The following is a 12137-nucleotide window of genomic DNA, read 5'->3' as shown; positions in this document are numbered from 1 at the left end:
GCTGAGTGATGTTGAACATTTTTTCATGTGTCTGTTGGCCATTTGTACATCTTTTGGAGAAATGTCTTCTGCCCGTTTCTTGGTTGGATTATTTGTTCTTTGGGTATTGAGTTTGAGAAGTTCTTTATAGGCTTTTGGATACTAGCCCTTTATCTGATAAGACATGTGTAAAGATCTTCTCCCATTCTGTTCGTTGTCTTTTGGTTTTGTGGACTGTTTTCCTTTGCTGTGCAGAAGCTTTTTGTCTTGATGAAGTCCCAGAAGTTCATTTTTTGCCTTTGTTTCCTTTGCCTTTGGAGATGTGTCTAGCAAGAAGTTTCTGTAGCCGAGGTCTCAGAGATTGCTGCTGGTGTTCTCCTCTGGGATTCTGATGGATTCCTATCTTGCATTTAGGTTTTTTCATCCATTTTGAGTCTATTTTTGTGTATGGTGTAAGGAAGTGGTCCGGTTTCATTCTTCTGCATGTGGCTGTCCAGTTTTCCCAACACCATTTGTTGAGGAGACTGTCTTTTTTCTATTGGGTATTCTTTCCTGCTTTGTCAATGGTTAGTTGATCATAGACAGAGTTGAGGGTGCACTTCTGGGTTCTCTATTCTGTTTCATTGATTTATGTATCTAAACAATTTTTTTTTTTTTTAAGATTTTATTTAATTGAGAGAGAGAGAGGCAGACTTCCTGCAGAGCAGAGAGCCCAATGCAGGGCTGAATCCCAGGACCCTAAGATCATGACCTGAGCCAAAGGCAGATACTTAACTGACTAAGCCACCCAGACACCCTGTCTCCTTTTAATTTCTTTTTTTTTTTTTTTTTTTTTAAAGATTTATTTATTTATTTATTTGACACAGAGAGATTACAAGTAGGCAGAGAGGCAGGCAGAGAGAGAGAGGAGGAAGCAGGCTCCCTGCCGAGCAGAGAGCCCGATGCGGGACTCGATCCCAGGACCCTGAGATCATGACCTGAGCCGAAGGCAGCGGCTTAACCCACTGAGCCACCCAGGCGCCCTCCTTTTAATTTCTTATGATAACTTCATACTGTACCTACATCTCTTGAGTCTGTGATCTTTCCAATATTTACAGTCTTTGACTCTGCAGTTTTCTTTTTCTTTCAGCTGTCACTCACGGTAACTTGTTATGTGTGTATGCATTCAAACTGTGAACTCATGGTTCTCAGATACTTCCCTGGGGGATTCTCTGAAACCTGTGCTTTAGTATGTTCCTTGGAGAGAATTTGCATTTGCCTCTGTGTACCTGTGTGGCATTATCATGCAAAACCACTTTGAGTGTGTTCTGAGGAGGTGTGGCCGCATTTGTATTAAGAATTGTAGTCCTGGGGCACCTGGGTGGCTCAGTGGGTTAAGCCTCTGCCTTTGGCTCAGGTCATGATCCCAGGGTCCTGGGATCGAGCCCCACATCGGGCTCTCTGCTCTGCAGGGAGCCTGCTTCCTCCTCTTTCTCTGCCTGCCTCTCTGCCTACTTGTGATCTCTGTCAGATAAATAAAGAAAAAGTCTTTAAAAAAAAAAAAGAATTGTAGTCCTGGTATGCCTGAGTGGCTCAGTCAGTTAAGTAGCTGCCTTTGCATTGGGTCATGATCTCAGCATCCTGGCATCAAGTCCCACAGTGGGTTCCTTGCTCCGCAGGGAGCCTGCTTCTTCCTCTGCCTCTGCCTGCCTGTACTTTCTATCTCTCTGACAAATAAATAAAATCTTAAAAAAAAAAAAAAGAGTTGTAGTCCTAAACTTGTTTGAGTACAGGTGTGTTGATAGGAATTCTCTAGGGAGATATTTTTAGTTATTTCCACTCTGCTCAGAGTCAAGGATGAGCAAGGCATGGGTCCCTGCCATCTCCATGAGCCTAATGATATTTTTTCCCCTATGCATCCAGTCCGATCTAATCTCCGCCCTGTTTGGGTCCTACATTTTATCTCTCTTTCTGGCCTCCTGTTTAAATGCCTGTTTCAGTGCTGGTTTTTCTCTCTGGCTTTGAGCTTTCTTGGTATTTCTACTTTAAGGATTTCTCTTCAAAGTCAGCCTGCATTTAAAGGGTTATTATTAGTATTTTTCAACTGATAGCTACCATTTTCAGGCTTTCATGGACATCTGTTTTGGAATATTGTCAGAAACTCAAGCCTCCATCAACTTATGCAGGCATTTTCCTCTTTTCACATCTGGCAGTATTGATGGATAAGAGGATACCCAGTTGGGCACTCTTTGAGGAGGCTAAGGATTCCTTTAGACATAAAAATGTGCAAAATTTGCCTAAGAGATCACCCTTGACAGGAAGGGAGGGAACAGTGGTTAAAAAAAATAATAATAATAAAATAAAATAAAATAAAAATAACTGTTCGACTCTTGGTTTTGACTCAGATCATGATCTCAGGATTGTAAGATCCAGCTTGGGCTCTGCACTCCATTGAGTCAGCTTCAGATTCTCTCTCCCTCTCCCTTGGCTCATCCCTCCCCACCTCCTGTATATGTGCTCGCTCTCAAATAAGTAAATAAATAAATCTTTTAAAAAATATATATGTTTGAAACTCTAGATTTCAGGGCGCCTGGTTAGTGTAGTGGGTTAAATGTCCAATTGCTGATTTCATCTCAGATCGTGATCTCAGGGTCACGAGATGGAGCCCCGAATTGGGCTTTGAACTCAGCAGAGTCTCCTTGGGATTCTGTCTTCCTCTCCTTCTCTCCCCTTCCCTCTGCCTGTCTCCCTGCCTCTGTATGCTGGCTCTCTCCCTCAAGTAAATAAATATGTCTTTAAAAAAAAAAAAAAAGAAAAGAAACTCTAGATTTTTTTTTTTTTTTTTTGAGGGATTTTATAATGGTTGTTTTGGAGTGGTGATAGTAAAAAAACTCAACACTTAATATTTATATATCTCTTATTATGTATTTCACTAATTTTCCAGTATTATTAAGACTGCCATTGGACTGAAGGAGTGTGAAAAATAGGTAATACGGTGTTCCTAAAAGCTACCACGTCTTTTTGGTTTGTGGAATGTAGGAACTGGACTTTATATTGAGACAGTCTCATTTCTAGCTTTATTTCTAGCATTGAAATGTTTGTGGTTTTAATCAAATTGGTCTTACTGTTTTAAAACAGGCTCCAGGCATGGAAGAACTGATATGGGAACAGTACACGGTGACCCTACAAAAGGTGAGTGCTGTGCAATACATGGCTACAGTTGTGTCCTTGAGTTCGCAGGTCATGGATCTTACTCATTTTTGCCCAAGTATAGTTTTTGCCCCTTATGGTGGATGATGCATTGTAGCTGGCAGTAATTACTACATTATCAAAAAGATTTGCACGTTACAATTTTTTGGTTAAGGTCTGTGTACTAGAAAATCATAGAGGTTGTTTAGTGCATTCACTTATCTCCAGACAAAACAGGTTATGGAAAAAAGAGAGAAAAGGAGCGGAGAAATGGAAATAACCTGTACTGCTTAAGGATGTTGAGGTAGCTTCTACAACTTTTATAGCTTTTTTTTAAAAGATTTTTATTCATTTATTTGACAGAGAGTGCACCCAGGCAGGGGGGGACAGCAGGCAGAGGGAGAGGGAGAAGATCCCCGCCGAGCGGAGAGCCCAAAGCAGGGCACCGTCCCAGGACCCTGGGATCATGACCTGAGCTGGAGGCAAACGCTTCACTGAATGAGCCACCCAGGCGCCCCAATTTTTTTTTTTAAGTTATTCATTTGAGGGGTGGTGGGGAGAGCACACACATAAGCAGGGGCTGGAGCAGGGAGAGGGAGAGGGAGAAGCGGATTCCACTAAGCAGGGAGCCTGACACAGTTCCATCCCAGGACTCCAGGATCATGACCTGAGCTGAAGGCAGGTGCTGAACCATCTGAGCCACCCAGGTGCTCCAGGTACCCCAACTTTTATCATTATAATTGTAACACATGAAGTCCAAACTGAATTTTGGAACATTGGTTTAGCAGTCAGGAGACATGGGTTGTCTATTCCTTGCCCAATTCATGATCATATTAAGAGGTGCTGACTTAATCAGATTTAAAAAAAAATCCTCCCCTCTTGCCCATGGGATTGAAAGTAGTAGTATCAGAAATAAATGTATTTCGGGGCGCCTGGGTGGCTCAGTGGGTTGAAGCCTCTGCTTTCAGCTCAGGTCATGATCTCAGGGTCCTGGGACCGAGCCCCGCATCGGGCTCTCTGCTCAGCAGGGAACCTGCTTTCCTTCCTCTCTCTCTGCCTGCCTCTCTGCCTACTTGTGATCTCTGTCAAATAAATTAAAAAAAAAATTAAAATAAAATGAAATAAATGTATTTCACTTAATTATGAGTTATTTCACAGCTACTGTTCCTCTTGAGTAAATGAGGTCATACAAACAGTTTTTGTACATGGAGTCTAGCACATAGTAGTTGCTTAATAAGTGTTGGCTCTGTTCCTTTTTATTCTTCTGACAGCAGTCTGAGGTAGGCACGATAGGTGTTAGTCCTACTCGAAACAAGCACAGCCACCCAGAGTTGGTGTGGGATCTGTGTGCGCCTGGGTTGACCTGACCAGTCCTGAGGTCTTCCTCCGTCAGCTGCCCTGGTCAGCATCCCTGTGACTTTTGTGGACTCTGCTGGGATCTTAGTACTCCTCTGAATCCCTCCAGGCTCTGGACTGTAAGTCCCTAGAGGGGCTGTAAGTTCCTCAGAGGGAGAGTTTTCCTTAGAACCGTGAACTTTTCAAACCCTGACTTTGGTGAAAAGTTAATTCCTGTATACATGAATTAAATTAATCCTGGTAGGAAAAAACCCAGATCAGTGCTTAGGTGCCCAGACTTTCAGAGCAGTGACATAATACCATTTCTCCTGGTTTCCCCCCTTGAGTTTTACTTTTTAACCTTAGTCCTCTTCTGACTCTTCTCTGCACTCTGCCACCAGCATTTCACATGCCCCTTTCAGGGGCGAAGGTGAGAAACATTTTAGGACTAGTATAGGGATGGAGCTACCTCTGTATAAAACAGCTACCCAGGTGATGGTGCTGCCCCATCTGAAGACACGTAATTAAGGGACAGTCGGCTAGCCTGTTTGGTATTGCTAATTGTTTGTCTCTAGTTGGCAATTGTTTGTCTCTAGTTCCCATGTGGGAAATCTTCCATGGCGGGGTAGGGGCGGGAAGACATAACTTTGTTTTATTCTCTGAGTACATGTCTATATAAGCAACCTTGATTTATAATTAAAATAACATCTAGCCATTTCATCTAGATGAAACCTAGGGAGCTTAGCTTTATTAAAGGTTTTATTTTTAAGTAATCCCTGCACCCAACCTGGAGTTCGAACTCACAGCCCCAAGTTTAAGAGTCACATGTTCCACTGACTGAGCCAGCCAAGTACCCAGGGAGCTTAGCTTTTTTAAACAGTGAAATGGGTTAGGGTTATGTATTAAGTGGGTTCTCTGCTCTGCATTTCTAGACCAATCATGATGTAATTCATCTAGACTTTCTGTCTTACTTTCATGCAGGAAGGAGTTTAATGCTTTGCTCTCTCAGAAGGCCTTAAAACCAAGTTTATCTTCAGAATTTACTTTATCTTTAAAATCCATTTACTTTTTTGGTCATCCTATGTTAAAATGAAACCACAGTTCACCTAACTTGAAAGTTCAAGGTATACTTTAAAAATGGGGTTTTAGCACAGGTACACTTGTGACCGATGCTGTCCCAGCTCAGGCCGGGATATGAGAACAGTGTGACTGGTGATTTGAAAGGCACATCCTGGTGTGGACAGAAGATGTTATTTCCCATCTCCTGCCAGCTTCTACTGATAACTCCAGTCTGTACTATCCATCTTTTACGGCTTTTCGCAAGACTATTTCTTTTATTTTTTTATTTTATTTTTTTATTTTTTTAAAGATTTTTATTTATTTATTTGACAGAGAGAGATCACAAGTAGGCAGAGACGCAGGCAGAGAGAGAGAGAGAGGAGGAAGCAGGCTCCCTGCTGAGCAGAGAGCCCGATGCGGGACTCGATCCCAGGACCCTGAGATCATGACCTGAGCCGAAGGCAGCGGCTTAACCCACTCAGCCACCCAGGCGCCCAAGACTGTTTCTTTTAGATGAGGAATTTCCGTTTATAAGCCTGTCAGCCGACCATGATGCTGCTTTATTTCGTTTCTCATTTGTTTCTGTAAGCCTCTGTTCCTGAGCTGCCTCTGGTTATTGGTCTGACCTTTCTTTTATTGAGTGCTTATAATAAATCCTAAAAGCCACTTATGGCAGAGGGATTTTTTAAAAAATTTTTCTTTTAACTCCAATGAACAGGATTCCAAAAGAGGATTTGGAATTGCAGTGTCTGGAGGCAGAGACAACCCCCACTTTGAAAATGGAGAAACGTCAATCGTCATTTCAGACGTGCTCCCCGGCGGGCCCGCTGATGGGCTGCTTCAGTGAGTGTCCTTGTGTCCCAGCCACAGCCGCTGCCGGCCCCGATGGTTGGGTCTAGACAGGGTGCTTGGCTGGAGGCGGCGTGGGGGGGACGGGGTGGTGGCGGCGTGCACTTAAAAAAAAAAGGAGTTTTTACATAAATTGAAAAGTTTTAGGAGAGCGGGGCAGGGGAATGGGATAATGGGGTGATGGACATTAAGGAGGGCATGTGATATAGTAAGCACAGGGTATGATATAAGACTGGTGAACTGCTGAACTCTCTACCTCTGAAACTAATAATACACTACATGCTAATTAACTGAATTTATATTTTAAAAATCATTAAAAGAAAAAAAGAAAAGTCTTTAAGCAAGAATTGATACTGGGACACTCCATGTTTTAACAATCCCTGAACCTTTGGAAATATCCACACTTTGGAGGGAGGAGAGCAGTCATTTACACACGGAAATGGTTATAACGGACCCAGCTGTCATTCCTAGGCTTAGGAGTCATTTCTGAATCTGAAGTACAAAATCAGCATGCTTTCCCTCCTACCCTCATCACTTTGTATTTATTTCACCTTATCATTCATTCAGAATTCAGTGAGGATACTTTGGCCTAATGATGATCTGATTTGTAAGAGGAATGTGGAAATTGGGAAGATTTAGTACATGAAAACACAGATTTTCCAATTTCCAGCCTTCTGGTCTGAACAGATGACACCATTTTAAAAGATGCATATCTGAATTCCCTCCAGATAATTTCTCAGGGCAGAAGCTTAAATTAATAATATGACTGCCTTGGCTAGAGAGCTCAGAAGTTTAGGTTCTGTTGGCATTCCACGTCTGTATGGTCATATCTAAGTCAGCAGTCTTTCATGCAGAGAGCAGTGTAGAATTAAAAAATAATTTTTGGGATGAGGTAAGAAGTTTTGAATGACCTCAAAATTTCTTTGATAATCAGAGGCAAACTCCTGATCTCTTCCCCTCCCCTGAAAAACACAGGTGGATATCAGCCTGCTTTGGTGGCTATTGGTAGACTTCCTGAAGCCCACCGTGCACCTTCGGCGGGGGAGGGCCTGGTGCAGAAGTTCCTTTTGTGCCTAGACCTTGCCACTGCTTGAGTGCCTCCTGGAGGAGCCCTTTGGTGGGGGGGTCATCCCCTGCTGGTTTCCAGTAGACAGTGTCAAAAGTGGGCTGAGCCGCTCATGAGTTCCCTCCTGGGAAGGGCTCACACTGAGTTGACTGACTGAGCCTCAGGAATAATCAGGCACTGAGTCCTTTAAGCGTTTGGGGTCAATTTGCTGCTTCTGTGTGTTCCTAAATAAGTGATTTACAGTGAATAGATGGGAGTTTTTCAGGTCTTGTTTTTATTTTTTGTTTGCAGAGAAAATGACAGGGTGGTCATGGTTAATGGCACCCCCATGGAGGACGTGCTCCATTCATTTGCTGTTCAGCAGCTGAGAAAGAGTGGGAAGATCGCTGCCATTGTAAGCCCTGGTTGTTTTCAGCTTGCCCTAATAGCGTCTGGTTTTTATGCTCAGAGGAAAATTACCACTTGCTTGTAAGGGCTTGACAGAATTACATAATTTAGGGACTGCTAATTTCTTGCTTCCTCTACTTTGGGGTGACGTTATGGATGATACAAAGATGTAAGTAAGCTCTCCCTGCCTTTTCCTCATCCTTTTCCTAACTTTCAGTGATTCTCTTATCTCAGGAACCAGATTAGACAATCCTAAGAGAACTAACTAGACTGAGCGAGAACATTTGTAAGACAGCGTTTATATAGAAAATATATTCCAGCTCAAAAACCCATTTGTAAAGGCCCAAACAAGAACTGTCATGTCTTAATGAACTAGACTGTCCTAGGAGATAACTGGCAGTCTGTAGCATTCATTCGTTTGCTCACTCATTCATTCAGCAAACACTGGATGAGAATCAGCTTTGAGCCAGATGCCTCCTGAGCCCGAGCAAGGGGTGCTTACTCCAGCCAGGCAAATGGACACTTACAGCGAAAATTGAAATACAGTATGTTTAAAGGCAGTGCTGGGGGGAGGTACCGGGTATGCGGTTATTTTTCTTTTCCCCCAATGATACATTATGGAATTTTCAAACAGAAGTTCACAGATTAGTGTAATAAACAGTATATCTTTTACAGTATTAATATTCTACCATCTTCACTCAATTTTTCTATGTATACAAATGCATATTTTTAGTGAACCATTTGAAAGAAAGTTACAGACATGACAGTGTCAATCCTACACACTTCAGTGCACATCTCCTAAATAAGAACATTCTTCTACATCACTAGAACACTCTATCATCCTATCTAAGGAAATTAACAGTGACTTTAAAGTATCATCTAATATCCAGTCCACATCCCAAGACATGTTTGATAAGATTTTTATTCCCCATCCAGAATCCAATCAGAGCTCATCACTGCACTGGGTCCTTATCTTTTCAGTGCCTTTTAATCTAGAAGGGTCCTTACCTCCCCCCCTCCCCCATGACATTGACTTCTGGATGAATCTAGGCAGTTTTATCTAGAATGTCTCGATTTCTGGAGGTTTTTAACTTAGGGATTTACAGTTCCTTGATGCTATTGAGTATAGAAGCAGATTTTTGGAGGCACTGTGTTTAGTTATACTCATTGTCTTATTCTCAACCCTGTGAGGTATTTTTCCCCCCAAGGAACCAGAGGCTTAGTGAGTCGAGAGGGACAGAGAGTTACTAAAAGGAGAACCAGACTGGGCTCTTAGCCACTGCATTCTCTGTATTTAATTGTCCTTGTCCTGCATCCCCGCTGTTTGGGTGACAGGTGGTCAAGAGGCCCCGGAAGGTCCAGCTGGCCCCGCCCCAGGGCAGCCCACCCATCGATGAAGATGACCGTGCTTTTGAGGTGATGGACGAGTTTGATGGCAGAAGTGCCCGCAGTGGGTACAGCGAGAGGAGCCGGCGCAGCAGCCACGGAGGGCGCAGCCGCAGCTGGGAGGACAGCCCGGAGAGGGGGCGTCCCCACGAGCGGGCGCGGAGCCGGGAGCGCGAGCGCAGCCGTGGCCGGAGCCTGGAGCGGGGTTTGGACGACGACGACTACCGGCGGGCCCGAGAGCGCAGCCGTGGCCGGAGCCTGGAGCGGGGTTTGGACCACGATGACTACGGGCGGGCGCGAGAGCGCAGCCTCGGCCGGGGCACTGACCGGGCCTATGACCACTATGACCAGGCCTACGACCGGGGCTATGACCGTGGCTATGACTGCACCTACAGCCCAGAGGCAGAGTATGGCCGCAGGGCCCAGCCCGATGCCCGGTACTCGGCGCCCCGGAGCCGCAGCCGCGAGCACTTGCATTCCCGCAGCCCCAGCCCTGAGCTGAGGGGGCGGCCGGACCACGCAGGCCAGTCCGACTTGGACAGGCCCATCGGGGTCCTTCTGATGAAAAGCAAAGCAAACGAAGGTAGGCGTGCTCGAGGAGGAAAAGCACCGTTACAACAGCTAACTCTTACGTGGCACTTCCTGTGTGCCACGCACTGACCCAGAGGCTTTGCACCGATTGGTTCATTTCTTCCTTATGACCGCCTCATGTGGGAGTTTCTTACATCTTCATTACATAGACAGGGAAAGTGAGGCACAGAAACCTTCATTAACTTGCACAAAGCTATCAGTAATGGCAGAGCCAGGCTGCTGAAATGAACCTTTAACTCCTAGGCCGGGGTTCTCAAAGCAGCTTAAGCACCGCCTTGTAGTAAATGCAGATTCTCGGGCCCCACAGAACCAGAAACCCTGGGGAGAGCCCTTGGAGTCTGTGTTAGCTAAGCTCTCCTGGTGAGCCTGGTGTGTTTTAAGTGGTGAAACCATGGGAGTAGATAGGACTCTAGCTGATCTTGAGTTTTGGCCTATGCTGTCCTCACCGGAACCCTGTGTGGAGGTAGGAGACTTCCTTCCTACCTGTTGTGTACAGTGGGGAGGACCACAGGGCAGAGAGGTTTTGGCATGCCCACAGATGAGGTGGGCCCTAGCCCAGGCTGCTTGTCCCACGATGCATTGCTGGGAGCACCTGCATACCTTTCATTTCATCCAAAATTCAATAAAGCCCCATGTGGCAGCTAGAGAAGCCAGTGGTACCTGTAGTTTAGGTGACGATCTAAATTCCAAGATGGGAAGTGACTTGCTTGGATCTTGAAGCCAGTAGATGTGTGGCAGAGCCAGAACTTGAATCCCATCTCCTGGAAGCAGATGATCGGAAACATGAAGGTGAATGAACAGGGCTTTAGGACCAGTGCAGAGGTATTCCTTACATCACTGCTTGGTTCTGACTTTTTAAATTACTTGGAACCTATCTCTTATCTCCTTCTGTTCCTTAATTCTTCCAAGACGAAAAGAAGAGCACCCCAGAATGCAGAGGGAACTTCTTGCCCTTTAGGTTGGGAACTTGGATTTCAAATGGCTTGTCTGAGGAAACAAAGGGAAAGGGTTTATTTTTTTACTTCTAGTGGAACACAAGGTCGAATGATAGAACTAGATGCCCATCACAATACGTGAATAACACAGGGACGTGAGTAACGGGGTACGTAGAGACCAGTCCCAGAAGACAAAGGAGAAATAGAGATTGCACTATCAGTAAGTAATGTGCATCTTAGGAGGTTTAAGGATTCTATAGAATCTTTATAACCACTGGTAGTGACATACTAATTCATCAGCTCCCAGGAACTATACAGTAGAAATAGCTCTGCTCCCAGACTGAAGGGTGGACTGTATAGAAATTTTGGGAATGACTTGGCACGAGACCTCCTTCAGAGAGCCCTGATGCACATTCTATAGGACTTGTACCCCAGGCTTTTGAGTTAACCCAAGACAATGCTTTTCAAACTTTCCTCTTCCCCTTTCTCCTCCTCGCCTCTCCCCTTCTTTCTCTTTTCCTCTCCTTCCGCCATAGAAAGACCCACATTTTGCAACAGTCATGGATGTACCTCCCTATCAAAAACTGGAACAAGCTTTTCATGGAACAGAACTTATTCTGTGTGATGCGTTCTGAGAGTTTCCATTACATTAAATTTTTAAAATGCTGTTCATGACTTATTGAATTGATTTTAAGACTCACTAATGAGTTGTAAACCACAATTTGAAAAGATCTTTACTGTTGTAGGAGATTGCCCAAGTCATACCTGGTCTTAGTAATACTATCAAGGATAAAAGGGGCTTACATACCTTTGTTGAGATAAAATTTTACTCCTCCTGGATCATTTTATTATTTAAACTTGGAATTCATTGGGGGAATAAAGTTCCTTTTTTTTTTTTTTTTTAAGGTTTTTGGCTACTGTTTGCTAGGATTGCACAGTAATTTAGCTATCACCGGCTAGGGCTGCACAAAAATTAATCTTTAAAGAAATCTAGCAGTAGGCAAGACTTATTTTGACTAAGAAAAATATGATCCGTTTATATAGCCTGCTGCTACATTTCATGGGCACCAGACAGCTTTGCTGGTAAATGTCTTAGAAACTGCTCAAGTTTTTTTTTTTTCTCCATTTAAGAGATGCCCTCAAAATACACCAGTTAACAACCTATTTGCAACTCTACAGTAAGACTGCAGCTTTTAAGGATAGAGGAATTGTTGAGTTTCCTTCTGACTCTTGGTTTTGGCTCAGGTCATGATTTCTCAGTCCTGGGATGGAGCCCTGTGTTGGGCTCTGTGCTTAGCGCAGAGTCTGCTTCAGATTTTCTTTCCTTCTCCTTCCTGCTCACTCACTCTCTCAAATAAATAAATAAATAAAAATAGAATCTT

At 44.1% G+C, this 12137-nt stretch overlaps 1 protein-coding gene and 1 long non-coding RNA gene across 9 annotated transcripts in view; one reads left to right on the top strand and one right to left on the bottom strand.

The window, feature by feature from the left end:
- The window catches only part of LOC131812394 (uncharacterized), a 279095-nt gene that overhangs the window by 237757 nt on the left and 29201 nt on the right, over positions 1 to 12137 (bottom strand). Inside the window, exon 2 of the long non-coding RNA XR_009346327.1 lies at positions 10481 to 10581. This is a non-coding gene — a long non-coding RNA (uncharacterized LOC131812394). The remainder of the gene's footprint in view (positions 1 to 10480; positions 10582 to 12137) is intronic.
- The window catches only part of TJP2 (tight junction protein 2), a 122414-nt gene that overhangs the window by 83518 nt on the left and 26759 nt on the right, over positions 1 to 12137 (top strand). For all 8 annotated transcript variants that reach the window (XM_059141847.1, XM_059141846.1, XM_059141841.1 and 5 more), the window contains 4 exons: positions 3097 to 3150; positions 6260 to 6384; positions 7748 to 7850; positions 9179 to 9812. In XM_059141847.1, coding sequence (XP_058997830.1) covers positions 3106 to 3150; positions 6260 to 6384; positions 7748 to 7850; positions 9179 to 9812 — 907 coding nt within the window. In that variant the 5' untranslated portion in view covers positions 3097 to 3105. The remainder of the gene's footprint in view (positions 1 to 3096; positions 3151 to 6259; positions 6385 to 7747; positions 7851 to 9178; positions 9813 to 12137) is intronic.

This window comes from Mustela lutreola, chromosome 12 (genome assembly GCF_030435805.1).
Source record: "Mustela lutreola isolate mMusLut2 chromosome 12, mMusLut2.pri, whole genome shotgun sequence".
In the NCBI taxonomy this organism is placed as follows: domain Eukaryota; kingdom Metazoa; phylum Chordata; class Mammalia; order Carnivora; family Mustelidae; genus Mustela; species Mustela lutreola.
This window is presented reverse-complemented; position numbering and strand designations above follow the sequence as displayed.